This window comes from Haliaeetus leucocephalus, unplaced genomic scaffold (assembly GCF_000737465.1).
Source record: "Haliaeetus leucocephalus isolate CR32 unplaced genomic scaffold, Haliaeetus_leucocephalus-4.0 Scaffold135, whole genome shotgun sequence".
Classification (NCBI taxonomy): domain Eukaryota; kingdom Metazoa; phylum Chordata; class Aves; order Accipitriformes; family Accipitridae; genus Haliaeetus; species Haliaeetus leucocephalus.
In genome coordinates, this window is record NW_010972571.1 from 1,755,655 (window position 1) to 1,781,089 (window position 25,435).

The window sequence follows — 25,435 nt, forward strand, 5'->3', positions numbered from 1 at the left end:
CTATTGTGACTTCAGCGATGCTCCCGTCTTTCTCTGGCACCTTCTTCTCTCCTTTTCCTGCTCCCCTCTGGGATGTATGTATGTCCCCTTGCCCCCTCTACTCCATCAGCTTAGAAACTGCTTGCCTGCTGCTGGGTTTGCTCCAGTTGTCACCCTCTTTCCAATGCAAGTGGCTTGTTCTAGCAACTCTGCAGGGCTCACAGCATGAATGGTGATGATAAAGGATAGGTGACATCAGATACATACAGGCCTTGCTGCCTCATATTAAACTGTTGCACATAGACCAAAGTGCTGGCATGTAACCAGGATAGATGACATTTGGGCAAGATGACCCAGAGCGGGAAGGGTGCCCAGGCCAGGCCAACACGAAACAATTGGCGTGGGATAGCGGGAGGACCGCCAGCAGCAGAGCGGGCGGGAAGGCTCCCGTATGAACCTGAAAGCAAACAAACTCACTGCCAAGTAGCGCTACTCCTGCTCCAAGGAGGATCACTTATTGCAGTTTGAATTATTAGCTCATTTGTTGTAGTAAAACACTGTGTGGACACAAGGCGCTGTGAGGACACCAAACTAAAATTACATCTGTGTGCAAAAAAAGGCCCAGGAGTATATTTGTATGCCTGCTTTGCTATGGAACTGTTATTCAAAGCACAATATAAATCATTATGTAAAAATCAAAATACCTTTGGTCTCTGCAATGTACCGGACATCAAAGCACAAGTTCAGTAAGTTAAGCAGAATTGCTAATACTTGATGCTCAAGTAGATCTTCCGTAGTATCTAATTTATACTGCTCTTAACATATAGGGCATTTGCTTTGGCAAATGAACTTAGCAATGTTTTGTGCTTTCCCAGCGCACAACCATTGTACTGGCTCAGTAAATCACTGAAACAAAATCACTGCTTTAGGGGAACCTTCCCTTCTTTCTCCATTTGCTGCACCTTCCCAACTTAAAGAAAAAATTAAGTGGAATAATTTAACACCTGGACATTTTTTTTCTGCGTCATCTGACCAATTTAAAGTAGCTGTACAAAACACTAATCTAAAATCCTGCATTGTAGGATAGGGAGTCTTGGTAAGTAACGATAAGCAACCTTTTTATGTGTGACTGGGGCTTGAGACTGTCCCCAAGCCATGGACTTGTTGGAATCTGGGGCCTCTTTGGTTTTCTTTCAGGCTTGAAAAACACACACTGGGGACTCTAGCATATACACATAAATCTTGTCAGTTAAATACAGATTAACGGGAATCAGCGGGGAGTAAAAATACTTCATTTTTTTTATGGTAAACACCATAAAACATGAAATACTTAACTTCAGTTTTATAGCAAAAACTAAGTCCTGCCATCCCCACCCAGCACTCGCTTCCTTCTTTTTTAGGCATTTGGTTTTCTTTGCAGCTTAAGTATTATTCCTAGTAAGCAATATTCTTTCCCCATACTTCCCTAAACTATATACGAAATACCAATTTCATATGCTCTCAGTGAAGTCCTACTCAGTGAGTTTTACTAACAACTTCCCAACTAATAGTGTTTTGATGTCTCAGTTTGTGTTCTCTGTTACAGAAGTCCAGTCTGATTTCTTAATCTTTGTAGAAATGGAAAGGGATTTTTTTGTAGGATTACACCAGATGGTGAGAAAAAGGAACAGAAAAGGACATAAGGTAATTTTCTAGGTAGTCTAACAGGTCCGTAAGTCAAGGTGGCATATGCTTGTAGCAGCTTAAGACCTAACAGCATAAATCTCTCGCATCCACATAAAGTTGGGATCCTTAATACCCATATCACCTTTGAAAATGCTGTGAAGGATTTAACAAAAATGCTTTTGGTCACTTAGGCCAAGTTAAAAGATTGTACTCGCAGCCCACCCACTGGGACACAAAAATGCACTGCTTCAAACCTCTGTGCAGGTAATATGTGACTACAGAGGCTGAACTACTTGGAAGATAACCTCAGCTATGCTAGGAGAAAGAAAAGCAAAGATAATGGAAAAGAAACAGCTATAATAACTATCTGTAAGCACACGTGGCCTCTACTTCAGCACCCATAAAACTTAAAAGGATAAAAGAAAAGGAAATTGCTTTCAAAATAGCAAAGACAATTTTATAAACATTTCTTCTTATCCTTTTATACGGTGTTGGAGTTGTTGCCCTGTTTCTGGTATTAGGAGTGCTGTGTGTATTAGCTTTTAGCGAGAAGAGAGGTATAAACCAGGAAAGTCTTCCTTCTCTTTCTGTTCTAGCCTGCATATGCCCATGCAGCAAAAGCGTACATTTAAAAGTGTATTTTTTTTTTTCCTTAAGCAGCCCTATTGAAATGGTCACTCGGCTCTTCGACCAGCCCAAGGGTGCCAGTAGTATTGTCCTGCACATAAAACCAGCTTGCACTGCCTGGGCTACATTTCATCCTGTCCCATGGCTGTGAACAGGGGTCTGTCCTCGTTCTGAGCAGCTGTGTGGCTGTACAAAGCAATGATCCCATTTGAAATCAGTGAAGAAATCCAACAGTGACCACAGTGGCTTCCCTGGACCAGGCTTAGGTTTTGCCCTTTTGCAACCAGCATAGCTTTAGGCTATCAATAGCTTTATAGCTACTGCAAGTTACTTAAGCGAGGGCATAGTTTGACTGTCCTTCCCTTGGAATGCAATGCCAAGTTACACATCCGTGTCCCTCCTAAGGCTTGTTTCCCTCCCAGAGTGGTACCAAGGCTCTTTTCTTTTAACTGGATTGGATCCCAAACCCAAATCATGGTGCAGCCCCAACACGTTCCCGGGAGGAGCCAAGAGGTGCCGCAGCTGGGAGCTGCTCGAGAAACCCCAAGGGCACTGCGGCACCTGCAGCAGTTTTAAACATGTGGAATGAAAACCTGCTTTGCTGCCTAATACGTATCTTCTTAAAGAACTTAATGGAACTAAAAGGAGGAATTTGCTGCAACCTAAGAGTCATTTGTGCCTTTGAAACTCATCCTGAGTTTTGCAAACTTTTAGTCATTTTAGAAGAGCTGCACTCAATTCAAATCCTGAACTGCACTGGGTGTAAATTGTTTCTCTCCTAGGAAAAGAGAACAATGGTGTGTACTTCACAGCTTTCAGCTGCAGATTTCACCCTGGCCTCAACATGAGCCTTGTATAAATTCAGAGCTCACCAATTGTTACGGCTTTATCAAGAACCTTATTAGTGATCATTAAAAATAATCTTGCTTAGAAGGGGGCTGCTGTGTGCAAAGCCCATCTTTCCTATTTACTTTGTGACTATTAATGTTTTTTTTTAATGTTTATACATTAGTGCAAGGAATAGTGTTAGCATAATTCTAGTGTAAAATAAAACCAGCTGTATCCATTATAAGTGCATTACTGCCAGGAACTGTAAATATGTTTATGCCTGATAGCCTTTTGACTCAATAATATCCTGCTATCTCTGTTGGGCAGGCAAGTTTTTAAACCAAGAAAAGACAGGTTATGATTTTCATAACCAAACTGTGTTTCTTTTTGAAGTATGTTATCTAAATTCAAATTTTAAGAAGGTCATTAAAAAAATCTGTCTGTGATTTTAAAGGAGAACAATTGAAATGTCATCTTCAAAGTGGTGGCAAGAAGGTACAATGTGCACTAAGAACAAGTAATTCCTCCCAGATATACACATACGCAGACAAACCCTGCCATATCATACCATACAAACAATTTTAATTGTGTAGTTACAGTCAATAACCACTCCTAGTCAGAACATTTCTGCATAAAGAAAATTGTGATACACTTATAAAAACAGCCAGCTGTAACAAAATAACTGGTGTTTTCATAGCAATAAACTCATAAAAAAGAAATACACCTTTATACAGAAAATTTATACAGCTGTAGCTTTAAAATTGATTGTAAACCAAAGGAAGACACATTGCAAACATCAATTATTTTCACATTAATTGCATAAGTTTCTAAGGTGATCTATTAGTTTTATTTACCTAAGCTTATTTGCATGATAGTAAAAATTGCATACAACAATAAGAGTGAAGCTTATAGTATGAATTGCTTGGATAACATAGAGCACTTTTTATAGGCAACTGTGTAAAGCACATTTTCTCTATTTAAAACTTTTAAGACACTTTGTTTTACTGCCCATCAAAATACATTTATAAATAGAAAAAAAAATCAGTATGATAACAAGAGAAGCAATATTACATTTAACGGAAACTTCCAAAAAAATTAATTACAACATGATGCTGCAGGATCTACAAATAAATAATGAGGACTAAATTGTGTTTCACATTTTCTTTTTCATTTTCTTTAAAACCATGTAACAATGAGAATGGAAAAAAAAATACAGTGACCTTTATTTCCAAAAGAAAACAAATCTGAATTACGGCAGTGCCATATAATACAAGGCATTTGTTGGCATATGTTATCTTTAAACTGCATTCCACAGTCTATAGTTCTTTTGTAACATACAATAGAACAAGAGTAACAAACTCTTTTTATTTTATTTTTTTAAATAAATGTGAGTTTCCAAAGATCAAGTGTGGAGTGCTACAGTAATAATTAAAAAACGAGAACAAAACAGAAACAAAAAACAGTAAATCACAAAAGTTGTAATGCTTGTCTGAAGGCTCCAGAATCAAAATCACTGGTATCATGCTTATTGGGTACACTCACAGTGTATCCAGTGAACACAAATTAATATCAAACAATCCTCAACGCTTCATCTGTTGCTGCGAAGCAGTTTGTAAAACAGAGTAAAACATCTAGTGCAGTCTGCATTATCCTTTTTTTCAACTTTTGTGCAAGTTTTGGAAGATTCATTGGCCAAACAATGAATAATAAAGGTTTTTGACAGAACGCAAGATGGAATTTTCATTTCATTAGTAAATACCAGTGGCACTGTTGAAAGAAAATAATACTTTTAGATCAGTCTTTCAATTCAGCATTAATTTCTGTGTTCCCTTCTACCGATAACTCTTCTTCTAGTTTAACTGAAAAAAGCGTGTTTGCATTTTTGTCTTGGATGCTGTCTTCTAAATCCTTGAGCAATTCTTCTTCCTTGTACTCTGCAACATCCACCTCCAAACCAGAATTGTCCTTCAGCTTCCCATGGTGCTTGAGATAGTATCGCTGGTTCTGAAAGAACTTGATAATGGTGTACTTGGGCAGGTCAAGCTGAGCAGAGAGAGTCTGGATTGCTTCTTCATCTGGATACAGGCCTACATCTTGTATGAAACTCTGTAGAATCCCTAGGGCTTCAACAGAAATCTTTGTTCGCGGTCGGGGTTTCTGACGATTTTCATCCTCAGATTCAGCTGGTGATGCTACTGTCGGTTGCCTTGGGGGTAGTCTGGGACCTGGTTGCTGTTGCTGTTGCTGTTGCTGCTGTTGCTGTTGCTGCTGCTGCTGCTGCTGCAAGACAAAGCACAGCAATTTTTTTGTACATGTATTCTTGCTCAGATTTTGTGTTACCAAAAAATCTGGGGCGGGGGGAGTGGGGAGGAATTGCAAAGCTATAAACAAAGGCTTAGTAAGTTTAAATAACAAAAAAGGGGGCGGGGGGGGAGAGAAAAAGAAAAAAAGGCCCATTATTGGTGAACCAGAATTAAAACAGGAGTTAGAACTCTCTGCATACCTCGCATGTGTCTATATGTGTGTGAGCAGAGACAGGGGATAAAGGGACTGTGGGATACGGACAGAGAGGTGGAAGGAACATTCTGGCTTTGTCTGACTGAAAGCGCCGATGACGTGACATTGGTGCGGTTTAGCTGACAAATTTTAATGAACATGCTCCATGAGTCAAGTGCAGACAAGACAAAATGCTAAGTAGGTGACATAGTATAGGATTAACTTGACCAGCTTAGCCAGAACTGTAGCAAGGGCAAAGTGAGAAAAGTGCCAGATGAGGGCAAATGCACAGGAGCTCTGCCAGCAGCAGCAGCTGCTGCCCAAAAACAAGGGCTGCAAATCTCTAGCAATAGACAGGCTAAGGGACTGGGGCGATCAGGGAGAAGGAGAGCATTTTAGCTAAGTGCGGAAATATCCCACTGCTGATCTGACCTTAGTATGCACTGAAGTCTTGTCAAACTTGCAAACGATACGACAGAATGCGTTAGCTGGAAGCACCTAACGTCGCACTGTCAAACCCGGCCTCGGCAAGGACAAAGAGATCTGGAGGTAGGAAATCTGTATTTCCCCTTCTGGCTCTGACCTCTCTTGCCTGCGGTCTCAGAGAGGGTCTGTCTTGCCTGTGTTCAAGTATCCCAACGTATAAACAGGGAACAAACATATTTACCTGCTTCTGTGTTTGTGCTGGGGATTATTTAGTTAATATTTATAAAGTGCTAAGATGCAAAGCTCTAAGTAAGTTGCACTATTATTATTAGCAGGGAACATGCTGCATTCCAAAAACTCGGGCAATAAAAATGAGCCAGTATGCACATCAGAAGAATACGATAAAGCAAATCACGATGTAAATAATTAACAAGAGCTTAAAATGAAGTTTTGCAAGCATGGATTCAGAAATGTTCTTAAAAGGTGAGGCACTGAGCCCTAGGGACAGAAATGTTTTTCTCATCTACCACCGGAGTACAGCAGACTATAAGATCATGTTTAAAATCAAAAGTAAATTTATCAGCTACTGTTTTTGTTGACAATTCTTTTGCTTCATAGCACAGGAAGCACTGGTTAGTAAGATATTTTGGATCAGCAAATTTCTTGTCATATGGTACAAACCACCAGTTATTATTAAAAAACAACAGCAGCAAAACAAGCAGTTGCTATCACTACATTTCATTTCCCTTTGCAAGTCTCCCCTCAACATTTTTTTGTGTCGGTAGTGGTTTCCAAGCTTCCAGTTGCAGCTCACTTGCAGACCCCAAGAAGCACAAAATACTGTACAAGTAGTATAAATATTGGAGGAATTATAATTCTGTCCACTTTGTAGTACCACTCATAGTTGTGGAGACTTCACATAGGTCTCAACACCCGGTTTAGAAGCCACTGCTTTAAGTGATCTTCTTATTGTAAGGTCTGACACAAATGCTAGTGGAATTAGGGCTCTTGCCTCATCCCTATTCACATCCTTTCATGTTTTATGGTCTGTGAGCAGTCCCATTCAAGGCTTCAATCCCAAAGAGATTCAAGACTACTCCCAGCACATTAAATTCTTACAAGACTGGAGGCTTTGTACATACAGTTTGAAAACTTGTGTCTTAGCTACGTGTTTATGCATCTACAACAATTACCATGTAGAAGAGCAGAGACAAAACTCAGGCCCAATCTCCCAATCCTTACTCTCTACAAGTCACATTAAGAGATTACAATGCAACTGCTTATGTGAATAATATTTGCGAGATCAAACACACAACTTTTATCAACAAGGCAAAAAAATCTAAGTAAGTGGCATAGTGGTTGAATGTTTATACTGTGCATAACCTTCTCCTTTTATCCCCTTAAGAAGCGATTTTATTAAAAATAATGTACATTTTCAGACAAGTGCTGTTTTATTACTTAATATAGATCTTTTTCTCTCTTTTTGCTAAATCAAACAGCAAGTTTCCAGGCTTTCACAATTATTTTTGTACTTGATATCCTAAGGGATTGTCTTATTCAGTTTGCTTTATCTTTAATATACACTCGTGTTGTTTCTGGCTGCAAGATAACTCTATCCTTCCTAGCTTTGTAAATATTTTTCTGTATAGGTAATACAAATGATACACTGGGTCTCCGCTGAGGTTGGGAAAGGACGGGGTACTATCTGCCCTTTAAGAGGGAGCAGTTAAAAGGCTGACCTCAGGTCTTTTGTGAAAGGGGATTAAAGAGTCCCCAGCTCAGAGAGACAGCAGTCCGCACTGCTGACCTGGGCTACAATATTTAGCAAAACAGCCAGCCACGCTCCCGGTTCATGGTGCCCGTGTGAGCAAAAGGTGGGCGCAGCCCCCGGAGGAGGGGGGCACTGCTGGGGCTGCCCCGGAGCGCGGGGCGGCCGTTTCCAAGCCCCGTGGCGTGGATCCTGCATCCCCTCCTCTCTCTCCCTGACACGGTGCCCTTGTGCCAGCTCACCTGCGGAGCAGCACCCAGCCAAGGTCCAGCGGTCAGCAGGCCTGGTAAGAAAGCGCCTCTATGCTCTCCTTTCCCAAGGGTGGTGGGAGAGGGGCTCTGAAGGAAAAACAAACAAACATTGACTCATCCCAGCCTCGGCTGGGGTTAAAGTGGGATGAGGAATCCCCTTCCCTTCACTCCTACCCGGGTGAGCCACCGCTGTTGAGGGTTCAAGCTTAGCTTTTGAACAGCAGCACAACAAGGTCCTCCCGCTTTGCTGGTAAGGCGTTTGACAACCGGTGCCAAACACCTCTGCCTTTCGGTCTTGACGCCTGTCTGGCCAGGGACAGCCAGCACGGAGGCCTGCCCTGCCCGGCACGCAGCTGCCTCTGTGCCACCGCATTCACGCACGTCTGCGAAAAACCACCGAACCGAAACAAAAACCATGGGTGGTTGCACGCTCTCCTTTGAACTCTGGTGGCGGACGGCAGTGTGCTCTTATCTCGTACCGGGAGACCTGCATTTAGCCTGGCCGGGAGGAAAGAAACACTAATTTCCTTTGCTCCGTTTAAAGCTTTATTTACTTAGCGCTCTGCGGGATTGGCCAAGGTAAACTAACCTGAATCTGTTCTGCTGGCACATGGATAATGTGGGAAGGCCTGTCACCATGGTGATGAACTGCATTGCTTTCTTGTTCATAAATGGCATCGCGTTCAGGCTGAGGAAGACTGAGGAACCTTCGGATCATGGAGAGATTCTCCCAGAGGGTCCTGTTCTCTGGTGAGGGATCTTCTTTCCAACGTAACAGCTCACAGAGCCACCCCTTGAAGATAACACCAGCAAAACATTAGTTTTTTTCCTCACTTCACGAGGGGCAAAACGAGGGTGAAATGTGTATTTTAGAGGCGCTGCGTTCTCTCACACTCTTCCCCAGCAGGAAGGGGCTTTCACTGTACAGGCTGGGCTTAAAGCAAACACCGATACACTGAGAGGCTGCTGCGTTATTTCACAGACCCTCGCCAACCACCAGCGTTTTGGAACGCACCTTCCCCTTGGTCCTGCACGACAGCGCTGTTGGTTGTTTGCTTAGAAACAAACTGGTTGATGAAGGCGGAATCCCTTACACGCTCCCCTCCACAGGACAGGGGTTTCACTGACGCCAGTATATTCTCTATGCTGCCTATTTTCTTTTATGCAAGGCTACACCCATCTGAGGGCTTCAACACCATGTTTCAGGAGCCGGTAGATTGTGTGCTGAGCAATTTTTAAAATCCTGGTACTACTACTCAAAACGAGAAAGTACTTCAATTATCTGCCTTGGCTGTAGGGCTGCCTAATGTCCATCATAGCAGTAGAGGAGCTCCCTAATGTCCTTTTAAAAGACAGGAATCCTTTGATTAGATGCAGTCAAGTAATACCTTCTTCCTACCTGCTACAAGTAGAAGTGCCTCTGCAGGTGAACTTACTTCAAGTGATAGATGACTACCTGTTTCAGGATTTTTCTCATGGACCCAGAAAAAAACAGTCTCTCAGTTTTACGTACACTATTACAGTGGGGGGGAGCAAGATACGTCCAAGATTCTGATACACCCTTTATACCATTTCCACATCACAGGACAGCAAGTTGCCCAAGAGCTTACCTACCCTAATTCAGACATGGTTTTGGGATACATACTATCAAGTCACCTACAGAGTCCCGTGCAAGAACTGCAGTGGTTGCTAATTTGCTTCTAGACAACACATATAAGTTAATCTTGAAAATTTAACAATTGTTTTCTTACAACTTCTTAAAATTTAATTGAGGATCTTTTTCTTAATTGTGCACTGGTAGTTTTAAAAGAAGAGTACAAACACTCTAGCTAGCACTGTGTGCATCAGCAGTGATTTTTTTGTATATTAAAATAATTTAGAAACAAAATATCACATGTGTAAAACATGCATAGTTCCTTTCTTTTAGCTTCAAGGATCTGTTTTCAAAACTAGGTCCATGCAATTTTATTTCTTAATGCTGTAGGAAAGATAATTTGACATTTTATTGAATCAACAAATAATTTAAATGTACAGAAGCTTTTAGATCCTTTTTATATGTACTGGTAGTTGAAAAATGGTTTAGCCGGACTAGTTTACTACTAGATACAATAGATACATAGATACATAGATACAATATAGATATGTATTTTCTTGAAGACATTCATATCTTTAGCTAACAGTTAATAAATGCAGTGTAAAAATATTGCCACGATAGGAAGAGGTGAAAGTAAACAAATTATCTTAATGCATTCATATTGTATACGAAAATATTTAGTGAGGTGTGTATAAAAATTTGAAGTATGTTCTCCTGGATATAAGTGGAAAACTGAACAAATGACACAGGAGAAAATGCCCCCAAGAAACAGAACCAATCAAAATGACTAATGTTAGAGAGACGGTGGTAGCAGAGCTGAGAAAGCAAAAATTTAAACGGGGCCAAAATCTGCTGGGTGCTCACTAGGTGTGCTAGGAAGGGTGGGGAGAGGGAGGAGAGCAGTGGCAGCAGAAGAGGCCCCCTGCACCCTGGGGATGGAGCACAGCCCATTCCTTGACCACACATTGAGGGTGGGTGCCAGGTAGTGCCTCAGGGTTTAGCAAGCCGACTGGGAAATGTGGCCAAACGCCTTCATACAGAGCACATAACTTACAGTCTGTCTCAGCTGGAATCATATGGCATATTTTTAAAACAGTAGCAAGGTTCTGTGGATTCTCCCTCCCCATCGTAAGGCACCCTGGGATGTCTTAGCAGGTTAATCTCCTTGCCCCTAACAAAATCAACATGTTGCTCATGGTTCTCTGCCCACCTTGCTTCCACAGGGATACGTGCTGGATTACGCTCAACAGCAGTATTAGTTTTCTGCAGTGAGTTAAAAGAGGTGCAATCAGAAGACATAGGTAGTTTGTTGGGGATGGAGGAGAGAAGAAGATGAAGAGAAACAAATCTAGATCTTTTAATTGAAATGCAGTTCTAAAATTTTTGATTAAAAAACCCCCCCAAACCCACAAACAAAACCCCAGCCTGCCCCGAAGCATAAAAATTGTCCTTTGGCTGTCTGGAGTCTGCACTGCTTCACACTGGACCTCGTTCTAATGGTGGTGAAACAGAGAGCAGAGCTAACTATCACAGCAGTTCAGTGAATGTCAAAAAAAAAAAAGACAAGACAACCTGTTCTCTCCTATGGCACCTCCCTAAGGTATACAGATAGACTGGAAAAGAAATTGCATCATGCATTTAGAAGCTGCACATATTTTGTTCGGTGACCACAAGAATCACAGATCTTTTTGGAAAAAAAGACAGTAGGAACTCTTTTTAAATGTCCAGTAGTAAAAGTAATTCCTAACAATCACATTTTATAATGATTAAACTTATTTCACACAGTTTTTCTTAACTAAGAAATTCCTTTTCCCCTTATTGTCCTTTCTGTTTCTGTCTCTACTAGATCAGACCTTATTTTTATTAATTACTGATGGCTAACATATTTCCAGTATTTTTCTATCAACTTTTGCACTGACATAATACTTCTAATTCCTTATCTAAAAATGATTTGATTAGTTGTAACCTGAAGCATGTCTCTGCTAGCCTTTCAGGGAAGCAGCGAATTTGAGATCCCCAAATCAGATGCTTCTGACACGGTACACAGAATAGGCTGCTATTCTACTAAAATGTCTCCTTTCACTGGGTTCATCAAGTTTTTAAAGAAGTAGACATACTCTCGTGAAACATATGATGGGCAACATGGAAACAACCAACTGAATTATTCTAAAATTACAAGGATAGGAACAATTTTTTGGTCTTCATGGTGTATTTCTGAAAATATTTACGAAAGTTGATCTCCAAATATTCTCAGAAGAGATAGTGAATGGGCAGTAACAGAGGCTGTAGGGGTTTACTTAGTTAAGAGACTACAAACTTTATACCAATATGCCTTCTTTTAGTTCAAAACAAACCAACCAACCCATAAGTATTTCATTTAGTTTCAGGTTCAGAATTCTGCATATGACACAAAGCTCATTCATAAAAGTCAGCTAAATGAGAATGTATGAAATGTTTTTGTAAATTTCAGGAAAACTGATCATACAGACTTTTCTAATGGTGAATTTTAAGTTCTGTAAAACTTGTAAGTTTTGTTAAAGAAGTAGGAACTGCTGCAGTTAATGCAGTTGAATTTATAAGTGAACATAACAAGGCTGATTTTTCTCCTCTTACACTCATTTAGGTCTAGAGCAATTTCTGCCTAGTTCAAACAATTTATTCTGAAGGAGGACTTGGGCCACTGTTTTGAGGGGGGGTGGTGGTGTTTGTCTTTATAGTCTTACAGGAAGTGGAAAGGACCACAAAATAATAAGGAAATATTTATAACTCAGATTAGATCACAACTGGTTTATACAGCATATATAGTACATAGTCAAAAAAACAGCCTTAAAATAATTAAGCTGATATATCTGTGCAGCAAGGCAAACCCCCCAAAACTCTGTAATGACATTGGGAACAACCTTGATTTTAAAACAGAGTAAATTTGCCAGGCAACATTACACTGAATATAAAGAGAGTACAAAGCAAAATATAAACATTAGCCACATGTAAATATGTTTGGAGAACTTTCAGGATGTTACTACTTTTCAAACTGACAAAGTTTAATTTGACACCTTCTGTTCTAAAACCTTTGTTTCTATTCAAAATCACGCCTTTAGCTGCTATCAATCACTATGCTCTCCCTATTACTTAAAATACTGGCATGGGCCCTGGATAAGCTGAAAATGCCATGCAGATGAATTCTGAGATAATATGTTCAAACCTGTTATATACAACACAAATCCTGTAAAGTTATGTATTGTAAACCTACATTTATTGGGAACTAAAAGTCTTAAATCCATCTGCTACAAAGAAAATACTGTTATGCACTTTCAAGTAACCAAGTACCATCTGCAAAGGTCTTGCTACAGTAAGCAAGAAAATGGTGAAAAAAAAAAAAGATGCTAAACCTAAGATATTTAAAATAAATAAGAGTCTTCTGTCTGGTTTTCTGATAGGGATTTAGTAAAGAAACATAAGACATTAGAGGAAAAAAAACTGTGAAAGCCGAACTGCCAAACTATTGCAGAAAAAGCGCAAAGAGGATAACTGCCAAACATTAGACTCTGCAAGACCCATGAGCATGCTTATTTTAAAGAAAGCATCTATGCATTTTATCTATGTATCCAAATGCTATTTTATTCAGTCTGACCTGTGCTGTGTTTAAATAAAATAATCTGCTCTTTCACGTAGAGTCTCTAACAAACCATTTTTGCATCCTGGTTTCTTTCTTATTTAAAGGAAAAAAAAAAAAAGATAATTGAAATCTGCACTTAAGGTGTAAATACCAACCCTAACTAGATCAAAGAGGGCAGCGTTACAGTCATGAAACATGTTCTCTGGGCAAAGCTTTCCAAATCAGCAACAAACACATCTAGTCTGGGAAGAAAGGGCTTCAAGGTGGAGCAACTGAACTCTTTTGTTTGGTGAATTTGTTACAGTGATAAAAATTTGCCAAATGATGAATATTTCTTACAGAATAACTAACAAAGACGCCAACATTTTTTAGCAGAGCTGTAATTTGAATCTAAGAAGGCAAAACATTTTAGAGTATCAATGCTAAGATATGAACAGTTTTTCTTTGGTACAGTATATCTAAGATTATTTTGTATCATTCTCTGGGGCATATAGTGTAATAAAAATACATGGTGTTAAAAGAAATCAGTCTAAATAGGGAGATATTTGATACAAACATTTTAGCAGAAAGCGTGAATTGCATTTCAGCATCTATTGTGAACAAAGACTAAGTACATAATCCATTAAACAGTACTTCTAACTCAAAAAAATGAGTATTGTAGACTAAACTAAAGTAGGCATTTTGAATGAACACATTTTCAGCAACTAACTCCAAAGCTAGCAATTTATCATTCAGCAAATAATTTCCTACTTTTAAAAGAATCTGTAAGTGTTACTTATGCTAATGAAGACCGTTTTTAATCTGCCCACAAACATGCTAATAGAGGGCAATTTTTTTTTATTTACAATGCTGAAGGCACTCCAGTTTATAGAACAGAGATATGAAATTACACTTGGTAAAATGGGCTCTTAATTGTCTGAGCAACCCAAATCCTTCACCTTTAACACAAAATCTTATAGACAAAACAAAGGAAAGAACTCATGAACTAAACTTTAAATATTGACTTTTTCCCCTTCAAAAGTCATCCAACTTGCTTTACAAATCTCACTTTTGTTCCAAACGGCTGCGTTCATCACAGATATTTCCATTTCTTTTCAAAACAAAATCCATATATAAAAGAGAAGAAAAAAGGCTGACATCACCACTACAGTATATGCATATAGTTTTAGTCTTTAGTATTAAACTTGTAAGCTGCTCATTGTACAGAAAGGTTGCTTTTGGAAAAGTCATAATACTTTGAACAAGATACATAATGGTAGCAAAGGAGTACTGAAAGCATTTTAAATTATTTACTAGGTTAAAAGGGTGAAATGGTACTTTAAATACATCAAATTTCATCATCTGGGCCATTTTTTGGTGGCAAAGTGGTATTGATCTTTCCAAATGCTTAAAATTAACTATTTCCAGAAGGTCATTATTTGATTAAAGGCATTAAAGTTGAGGGCAAGAAATGATGCACTTTGTCTTCTTTCCCATTCAAATAATAATGTAATTTAATCAGAACTATCCTTTCATGTCCTGTAATAAAAATGTTTGTCTTAAGATATTGTTCTTTACCTAACATATTAACCTTTAAATGTTATGAAGTTCTTAAGAATAATCTCTGCTTAGAGAAGATTTTTCCATAATGCAATGAAAGGATCTCCAGCATTTAAATTGATAAGGCCAAATTTCCCCTACACATTGATTGGAAAATGCATTAAACCCTTCAACTGAGATTTCTCACAGTGTTCAACAGGATCGAAAATTCAGAGAGCTCTGAATCAGTAAGCTCATGCATTGAGAAGCAAAATAAACAAACGTCACTTCAGCACAAACAAATAAGACAAGTTTAAGTAACAATGGACGCTGCTTTAATTTATCTGGGAAATACATTTTGCATTACATTTCTATTAGTTGGAAAAATACAGCAGGGAACACCCACCGCAAGGTAAAAACAGAGCATTTAACTCAAAATTTGTTTTCAGGCTGAGATTACTTAAATTTGACTTCTTTCTGGGTGAAATACCTGTGGGTTCAGACATGGGAACAAGCCTAGATGACACAAGCAGTCCTTTTTAGCTTTAAATGTTCTTCTGGAATTTCCTGACTGCAGGAAAATTTATTCTGACTGCAGGTTTATCTTTCCTAAAATACATAAATTGTCCTGGTTATCTCCTATGCAAAGCTGAGTAGACCTAAATGCTTCACAGAAGAACTGAAGTCTATTAAAAGAAAGGCCACTGGATATTTTTATAAAATTTTAGGAAAAATAATAATCTACCAGACTTAGTAGTTTTTGATACTGACCAACACATTTGTTAGTGAAAATCTTTTCAGTTGAGCTTATATTTTCAAGTAATTTTAAGCACTGACTTCTGTGAGGCACATACTTCCGAGTAATTTTAAAAACTGCTGTGAATGTTCAGTACTTTGAGATTTCCTTATTTTTCCCCAAAACCCATGTATCTTTAATTCAAGAAGCAAAAGCTGTTTTTCGGCCTGTTCCAGAAGATGAGTAGAGATACCAAAATACGAGTGCCTCTTCTCGAGACATGGCCTGAAGCGATAATAAATGTCCCCAGAAAGTTGGTTGCCTTAGTATTTTATTTACACTAATCAGCCTTAAGTTTCGGGCTTTGCCTTTGAGCATTCCCCTAAATCAGGGAAAGTCTGAAACCTGAAGCTGTCCTTTATCTCCAGATTTTCTGGTTTATCTATTTTATTGGCTTTCATTACTAGAACATTGAAAGGGGAAGCCAGATGTGAATTTTAAGCAAATCTGTATCTGTCATCATAATAGATGAGATTTAGCAAAACAAACAAACTGAAAACCCCACAACCTCATAGGGCTTTTCAGAAGAAAGGTAAACCTCACTAGCAGGAAAAACGTCCTTTGAAGAATACTGAAACAGATTATGCCATTTCCTTAAATTTCTTATCCAACGTATTATTCAGCTACACCATCTGCCTGGATGTTACCTCCACCTCTGCTCTGGGTTGTGAAAAACAAATGACCAAACAGCTAGCAGTGGTACTGATAGTATTTCACTGCAATTTTTTTGTGATATTTTAGGGGAAAAGGATTCGTGATGTCTCTTCTTCTGTCTGCCTTTTCTCCTCTCTCGCTGTAGCACTTAAAAATTAAATATTTCTATTCTTGTAAACATCCAAACAAATAAATAGGAAAAGGAAACTTGCCTAAGCAACCTCCAAAATTCAATGACAATCAGCAATAAGTACAGAAACAAAATGACCTGGAGAGCTGTGGCCCTGCTCCCACAGTCTCATCTGTCTTATTAGATGTCTCCTTCTACCTGGAGCCACGGTGAGTGGCTAAGAGCCAGTGCTGCCAAAAAACTTGTCAGATTAAGGTCTAAGGCTCTATCAAAACTGGTGTGTTCCCTGTTTATGAACACCTGAGATGTACCACCAGCTCATGGAAAGAAAAAACCTAACCCATAACTGTGACTGAAAACATAAATATCATTACTTTTTAGTTGAGTACAGAGCGAATTGAATAATCTAAATGAAGGGCTTCTCCCAGGGTTGGTTTCTCTGCTCTCAGCCTCCTCCACCTTTCCTTTCCCTTGTTCAAATGTATCTTTTTTACAGTATTGCCTTCAATTGCCTAGCAATGATAGATAGGCACAAGCCCTAATCAAAAACATAATATGCATGCCTTTGAAAATCTTACATAAAATGCAACTACATTCATATGTAAAAAGAAGGAAAAAAAGTAATAGATGCAAAAAACCAGCGTGTGAAGCTTTATTCTGCCTTCTTCTACTCCAGATTCTTCCTCTTTCACACACACGATTCAACTGGCATTGTAACCGTGAGATACGCGTGACAAAAATGGACTTAACAATAAAAAAAAAAAATCTAAACAAGAAAAAACAACTGCTAATTATTAAATAAGTCAGTCTTGGTCTGGTACATTACTTTTTATAGTACAGACATATAAAATGGGTCAGTGGGTTTCACAGAGGGTGACTGGTAATATATGGTCCTTTATCTTCTAAGTAGAGACAAGTACTGATTTCACTGCAATTCCGATGCTTCCCTTGAAAGTAAACACAACCCTAAATCCAACCATGACCCTTAATAGCCCATATTTATTTATTCTTAAACATGCAATCAATTTTTGTATGGCAGCTGTATCTGCAGTTTAGTTAGAGTCTTTAATAGAAAGAACCTGGCAATTTTAAAAATCTTTTTTACTACTATCAATTTACAAGTGAACAGCAAATGTTTATTATTAAGTTGCTTACAGAGATTTAACATTTGCTTTGGGGAAGGACCTCCAGTAAAAAGGCCACAGGGCCAAAGTGTCACTTCCGTAATTACTTATATGTGTGTATATCATGTTGTTAGATGTATTTTTTTTTTAAAGATTATAATTTCCCAGAAGGAGTAATTTAAATCTGTGGCTTCTTGTTTTTTTTCTTTCCAGAATTCATTTTGGATCCGGGGACAATATACCACAAACTGAGGAATCACAGGCTTACAGATATTTGGACTTCATTGTAAATTCAGTTCAGCTGACAAGACGTTCCAACAAGCAACATCATTCCAAAACATACACAGCTCAAATCCGTTCTCAGACATCCCTTCACATTTTTATGGCCTAACTAAATGTTTTCATATAGGTTTGAATTAGACATTTAAATATTCTAAGAACATTTATTTTAACTTGCCTCTTGCAGTTCAGCTGGCTTCTGTGGCTCTCAGTTTCACAGTGAAGAACACTTAATGCTCTGATAATGCCAAGGGTGAGGGGAGCCTTAAGGGTTGAAAAGAAACATTTCCCCAACTTTCCTCCAGATTTTGTTAACCACAGAAACAGTCAGAAAATTAATAACGCCCATTACCTCAGTGCAGTTTAAAAAAATCTTTAAAATCCACACCTGTGAAAAACAGATGCCACCCAGCAAATGAGAAGGGAGCAGCCCGAAGCATGTATCTCACCCATGGAAAAATAAAGGCAATGAGGCCCTTAGAAAGCTAAAATACCCTTACTTGTAGTATGGTTGCTTGGGGCATAGACTTAAAAGAATAGGAAAGCTGGATCAAAAGGGAAGCTGGAGAGATCCAGTTTCTCCCTCCTGGGTGGGAACCAACACAAGAGTGTTTTCAGGTAGTTTGCCGTCAGGATGGGGACAACAACAGCGACAAGGGAAAAGCTCCTTGAGAGAGCAGTACTTAGTGTTAGACTTTTCCTCACCGGCCAAGCAAAGTGCCAGCCAAGCTGAGCCCCAGCCATATTTCCAGGAAACAGCTTCAGCAGCAGCTTCTGCCCTTAAATCAGGCACTGCATGGAGCAGGCACGCTTCTTCCTGCCCTGATCCCTTCATCCCATTCCCCAGGTGAAAAGGATCAATCCCTTTAGTTAGACTCTCTCCTCATATCAAATAACAGTAGCAAATGAGTTCTCAAAGGTGAAGCAAACTGGCTGTGCCAAAGCAAAAATAAAAAGAATCTCATTTAAGCCCTTCATAGCTTTTTTTTTTAAAATAACTGATTTTATACAAACAGCGGAAAGTTCCTATATCTGTAGAGTTTCCTCTTGCATGTTACATTTACTAGAGATGCTAAGCACCAGGCTCAGCAAAATACCTAGTCACCTACGGAAACCCGCAGACGTAACTGACGCGTGTGCAAATCCTGCTCAGTCGGGGTCCAAAACTTCAGGGAATTCTGCTAAGGCCCACTCAGTCCAGACACCTTTGCTTTACAAAGATCCTGAAAATTATTTTCATATGCTTCTCAAATGCTGTCCTGAAGTAAGGGAACATGATATTTCACAGGAATAAAAATGAGATGACCACTGAATAACAATGTGTTTTCAGATAAAATTTGACAGATTTGGAATCAGATAAATATTTGCGAATTGGAATTTTTCCCCACTTAGCTAGCTGCATGCTTGCCCTAGCCTATTTATTATATGCCAACACTTTGGGGTAATTTGTAACCAAAAATCTGAAGCTTGACTTAGAGGTTACATTTAAAGAAAATAAAAAAGTGGACACAATGAGAAATTATTAGGAACAGTGAAATTAAAAATTATCTGGAACAAAACATAGTCTCCTTTCTCACCTTGCATCTAGAAATGCTGTAACATTCTTTCAGGTGTAGTGTGTTTTGAATTATCCAGTTTAACATTAAGGGAGAAAACGCACATCTATTATTTCTTACTCCTTCCTTTGCCCAACAACCCTTCACCTGAATTGTAATCGGTCACTCCTTTAACAAACTGCTTCTCGGACCGTTACTGTATATTTGTGTTTGCATAAGATGCCTTTATTCTCTCCCGTAATGTGTTTAGCAGCTCTCGTTTTTTCAGGAGGAATTTTACCCTGTCATTTCCTGTTTAGTTACGGGTTGAGCTCGCTTTTGTTTTCTGCGCTGTTTACTTGGTACCCCGCTTCCCCCACTGCCAGGAACCACGGGCTGCTCTCTAACTACTCAGCCTCCTCCTCGGCTTTGGCACTACAGCTTTGTTTTCATTTCCATACGTCATTAAGTCTCGTACAGCTTGCTCAGACTTTTCACCCCCCTTTTTTTTTTTAATAGGGCTTTAGTTTCGTGTTAAAACACCGATATACTCAATCTTCAAAAGCCTCTCGAATCAGTGATCTGCCCACAGCAGGCACGAGCAACCTGAGAAATCAAGAACATGGCTCTTTTCCCAGCTAAATCCGTGTCGCCACGCGGGGAAAGGAATGATGTTTCACCCATGAAGCTGGCAGCACTGGTGTCCAGCCCATGGCTCCCCACCACCCCCAAGGGCATGGGGTGCCCATGCTGTGCCCCACGCACAAGGGGATACTTGTGCAAAGTGACTGCATGTGGGGGGGATGTACCTGGGGTGGGACTCCGGCATGCATGGGACAGCGGTAGGACAGGAGAAAGGCAGATGGAGCGAGAGTGGATGGTTTATACGGGAGAGGAATGGGGTGGGAAAAAGTCAAAGGAGGGCTAAGAGGAGAGCTGTAACAAGAGAAATTAGTGAAGGTGGTGAAAGGAAAACAAAACAGAAGGTGAGGATACAGAAAGCAGGAAGAGAGATTAAGAAAATCCATCCTGCCAGAAACAGCACCTCTTGTCAGGCAGACAGCAGGTGCTGCCTAGGGAAGAGCTGATTCATGCATCTGGAGTGTAGGAACCGAAACACCTCGACCTAAGAAAGAAAAACTAAAAATAAAAGACTCAAAGGAGGTGGGAGAGGGTGCCATGCTTTTTTCCCTTTGGCAATTCGGTGCTTCCCGACTGCACAACATTTTTCAAATAGTTCTGTGAAGAAACAAGAGCTGGATTTCCGGACCCTTGCAAGAATCCTGACTGTTCATTTCAGCGTTCTCTCTTCCAACACAAGCCCTTCCTGCCCTCCTCCAGACTCATTTTTGAGACATCTGCAGCCACAGCACCTCCAGGGCTTCAGCTGCACCTCCAGGACGAGATTTCCCCTTTGTTCGGGGTCTGCACGGACACCGGGGGAGTCCGTAAGAGAGGTGGCACTGCCATGCAGCGAGGGACACTGATGGCACACCTACAGTGACCCACACCAGCTCAGCTCTGGGGGACTTGTAATGCAGTCAGTACCTGCTGGCCAGGTGGTAAGAGTGCGGGTTTTTAACCCTCTCTGCAGCAGTCTGGGGGGCTATCTATGAAGCCAAATTTTCTGCTACAAACTGTGCCTTCAGTGGCTTTCAAAAACTATTCTGCTCACCTTCTTCTGACTGACTTTGAACACTGAGTCTTTCCTCCCCGTCTCCAGCACTTTCAATATTGCCACTGCATCACAAATCACTGGCAACGGATAAAACAATCTCTTTCTAAAGCTACTTTTTTTTAAACCTCCCCTGGAAGCCTTATTACAGATCAGATTTGATGAATTTCTATCAGATGCACTGCACCACTCCTCTTGCCTGACAATACCTGCCACAGCTTTTGGGGAATCTGCTCAGTTGCATTCTGCACAGTTTTTTTTTTTCCTTGCTGCAAGAATTGTTTTAGAACCTTATAATGAAAACTTTCTATCAAAATTGCATTAATTTCTTCTCTGTGTACGAAAAGTAGCCAACAGTGATCTACTAAAGAGTAGATAGTTTCAAAAAAAAAAACCTTACTAAGTATTGAAGGCTGTTTAATTATGGCAAACTGAAAAATTAAACTAAAAAAATGGATTTATAAAAAAAGCAAAACAATTTACAGACAACATTTAGTTTCCAAAAAACTAACCATAATCTGTTTTCATAAGAAATACTGGAATGTTTTAATTTAAAAAAAAAAAATCAGTTTTGTATTTGCCAAAATTCTAAACACTTTGAGGATTCTTTTTTAGAAAGACTCTTTTCCCCAAAGGAAGAGGTAGAGGGAAGAGTTAGCAGTGAGACAAAATTCGTGGTGAAAAACTTTGGCAGCAAATTTTATTTCTGCTAAATTTAGGTAGCAGTGAAGACTACAGTTTTGGTTAGAAGCTCTTCTTAAAGCGAGGTGTTTGCTGGCATGTTATTTTGGAGAACAGCACAGTAGGATGACTTCTTTAATAAGTGGGCATAAAACCCAGAGATTAGAAAATCTCAGAGTGAGAGACAAAACCCCCGTGCAATATCTCATTCCTTTGCCAAAGCAAGGAAGGTTTTTAATAAAGGTCATGGAGAAATAATCTCCAAAGACAGCACTGTCTCGTTCCCCCTATATGTTTACTCTTTCACTCCTTTACAGTGAAAGGCAGACCTTAACACGCGCACACACACACATGCACACACAAAAGGAAACAACAACCAAAGAGGAGGGGGGGAGGGGGGGGAAGCCTGAAATTTTAGTTACACCACATGTGGTTTTCATTTGTGAAAAATGAACAAGCTGTTTGTGGTTAAACTGTCTAATCTGCTGTTATCAATCTAGCGCTGCATTCAAGATTTACAGGATACATCAGCTTCTGTGCCACATTAGCTGTAAAAGGGAGAGGGGGTGGGAGGAAAAAGGAGGAGGAGAGAGTTTATCCTGAGGAATAATATTTCCAATGCAGCCACACTCACACTACATCTGGTTGTGCTGGTAGCGGCAGTTAAATTGAAATATTTCACAGCGTGTGTCAGAAACATGCAGAATGGTAATTATGACAGATCTGATTAAGCCTGAGTGCCACTAGCTCCCTGGCCAGCTCCGGTTGTGCAGGTGTGACCTTGTGCGTGCCTGCGTGTGTAAATAAAATTAATTACAAGCGAGAGGGCGAAGGCTTCGGTGACATCACAAAGCGGAGAAACTCCCAAGGGGGAGACCTAATGGAATATTTTCCCTCAGTCTAATAATACAGTTCATATTGACTTGAGGTAATTAGTGGGATCATTAAAGCAGTTTTCCCGGCGTATTTGGCTGCCTGATCAGATTAGTGAAAATGTTCTTCAGAACAAGCCCTGTGTGGTCTGCCAGAGAAGGAGGAAATAAAAAGCAACAAAGCATATTTTGGAATGATAAGCAGCACTGGACTTTTTGCATAGCATTTTGCAGGGCTGGTCTCAGGAGCCTGGGCGCCCAACTCTCCTGACCGATTCAATCTTTCATCCCAGGCGCACGTGCTCCCGCTGCGCGTCATCTAAGACTTTTTAATTTTTGTTTCTCTATCCTTCAAAACTACGCCATCTCTATCCCTTGCTGCTTAAAAAAACCCAAACAGATAAAAGCCTTGTGGAAGCCCTAGCCTTAGAAGAATTGCATTAAGATAACTGAGGGAAGGAAGAAGAATAAATATGTGCTCAGCAATCCTCCACTTCTCCCCAAAAAGCTGTCAGAAGATTGAAGGCACTGGTATGAGAATTAGTAACATTTTCATTTCCTAACAAGCTTACCCCAGCAAAAAAAAAAAAAAGGAAAAAAAAGAAAAAAGTTTAACTGTGATATAAAGTCTTCCACAGGAACAGAACACAGAGCCCTAATCAAGAAATGGACCATTTGTTTAAAAACAGTCTATTGAGCATGCTCTACCTTGCAAATGGAATATGCCAAGCTCTGTCACAGATGGCAAGCTTTGACAGTTCCCATCCGTAGCGTCGATACTCGACAGTTCAGCACAAGATCAGTGACATTCTGTCTCATTAGAGCCACGCTAATTATCACAGCTAGTTTCAGGGGAAACCATGTGTTGCAATGGTCAATTTGAAGGAGTCTGTGCATCAACAAACTGGTAATAAGGATCAGACACCTTATTATATGACAGCATGCTGCCTATGATCTGATTTACTGAATCAGAGGTACTGAGGCAACACTGAAGCCTGATGGGTTATGGAATCGCATGTACACAATGCGGATCTGAAATATGCTTTCAAAATAAAAGGGAGCTATATAGAAACAATACAAATAAAAAATTTTAAAATGGTGAAGTTATAATGAGGACTTTTTTCATTTGTGATTAAGACATGCAGAGATCTTCAAGATCTTGTCAGCCAGTTTTATCTTTAATCAAATAATATAAGATAAATAATTCAAAACGAAAACTGTAAAATTATGGATTATGCTAAATTATAATTCATTCCATACTCTGATTTTTCAGTTTCAATAACATGTACCAAACATTCCTTATGTTGTGCCGTCTTGCTGTTTTAACAGAATTTTATATTTTGTAAAGGGCTTTCTCTGCTTGGCTCTCTTCTTTCATTTGTATATTTAATGACTTAAACTTGTACTTCTCCTAGCTTCTCCCACACATCCCTTCCACCGGACAAAAATCACCCAACCAAGACCCCCCCTTTGCCGTTTCTGGCCACCTGCAGGGCTGCATACTGCCAGGCGCTCAGCAGTCCCAGCCCCAGGGACGCGCTGCAGGCTGAGGCCGTGAGAGCATTCACCATTCACTCCCAACCGGCGCAGGGCAGGTGCGCACCGCATCCCTCCAGGGAAGCTCTCCTTAGGGCTCAAATATACAGCCTTTCCTGAAGCTGCTACCAGTTCTTTAAACGGCCTCTATGCGGGCTGTAAGCAGCGTTTGCACAGCTCACGCTGCCACCCGCCTGGCTGGGGACCTCTAGCCGGAGCCGACTTGACCCCACATGTAAAGCATGCTCAGGAAGCACACTTTTTCATCGGTGTGTCAACAAATCCGGCCTTTTTGTGTTGAAAGCTCTGCCTGGCCCCAAATTGCTGCTTGAAGAGGCCAATATAATCCCCTTACCACTTAAGTATTTTCCTTTCTGTACCTTTTTCTTTGGCTTGAACTATTTGAGGTTTTAATGCTTTTTTTTTCCCCTCTATGCAGATTTCTGTGGGCAATTGCACACTGATATGAACCACCTTGGAGATTTTAGGGCAGTTTCTCTTCAGTGCATCTTTGTTGATTCAAGAAGTTGCTGTCTACTTTTTACTAGCAGGAACCCAAGATTCACTGAAGTCAACCCAATCCACCAAGGTCATACCCATAATGTGGGATACAGCCAAGATCAGTGCCGGTCCTTCTCCATGTCTACCCAGATCATGCAATAAGCGAGTCAACTGAACTCAATTTTTCTACCCCCTTTCTGAGAAAGAATTTAAAAAAACATTCATAAGGAAACTTCCTGAGGCTTTAACCTTTATTTCTGCAAAGAGATGTCATAAAAGAAATTAAGACATGGGGCAGAGGAAGGACCTGGAGCACTCTAAGCCCACATTTTGTTCCCGCAATAGCAACCCAAAAAGCTCCTCCTCTCCAACCTGGGCGAGACAGAACACACTATGACTCTGCAACATGATATTTTGTGAAAGAAACAAATCAGCTCTATCTGCCAAGTTTCACAGCTTCACTGAACGACATGCCGCTTTATGGGGCAATTCTTGATTGCACGCAGAAGCCCATCTTGCTTTCTCAGTTCACACTCTTCCTCTCCCATCCCTGCTGACACCCGATCCTGTCCTGACTCTTGCTGCTCATGGCACCTCTTCAACTGCCAGAGCAATCACCCCTGGGTAGCGGAGGGGGGAGGAAAATAAATTAAAGAAGTAAAATTAAAAAAATAGAGGCTGTTGTGTGGTGTACTTCTGCAGCTAATGTTTTCTAACTACTGTATCTCGCCTTCCCACAAGGGCGAGGGGTTTATTTCCAGGTGGAGCTGTGAAACAATGGCAGACCTCAGAGCACGTTTTGTTTCCACCTCGCGTCTCCCCGTGCAGTATCCCTCCCCGCTCCACAGAGAATCCATTGTACGCCGAGGGAGGCGGGGGGGGGG

At 40.2% G+C, this 25,435-nt stretch overlaps 1 protein-coding gene across 2 annotated transcripts in view; it reads right to left on the reverse strand.

Annotated features, from left to right (window-relative positions):
• Positions 1-3,790: 3,790 nt before the first annotated feature.
• The window catches only part of SATB1 (SATB homeobox 1), a 74,779-nt gene continuing 53,134 nt past the window's right edge, over positions 3,791-25,435 (reverse strand). Inside the window, exons 11-13 of one of the 2 annotated variants that reach the window (XM_010585897.1) lie at positions 8,630-8,833; positions 8,032-8,127; positions 3,791-5,376 (exon numbers count right to left, since the gene is read on the reverse strand). In XM_010585897.1, coding sequence (XP_010584199.1) covers positions 4,894-5,376; positions 8,032-8,127; positions 8,630-8,833 — 783 coding nt within the window. In that variant the 3' untranslated portion in view covers positions 3,791-4,893. Of the gene's footprint in view, positions 5,380-8,031; positions 8,128-8,629; positions 8,834-25,435 lie in introns of both variants that reach the window. The other variant, XM_010585898.1, reaches the window with a different exon arrangement.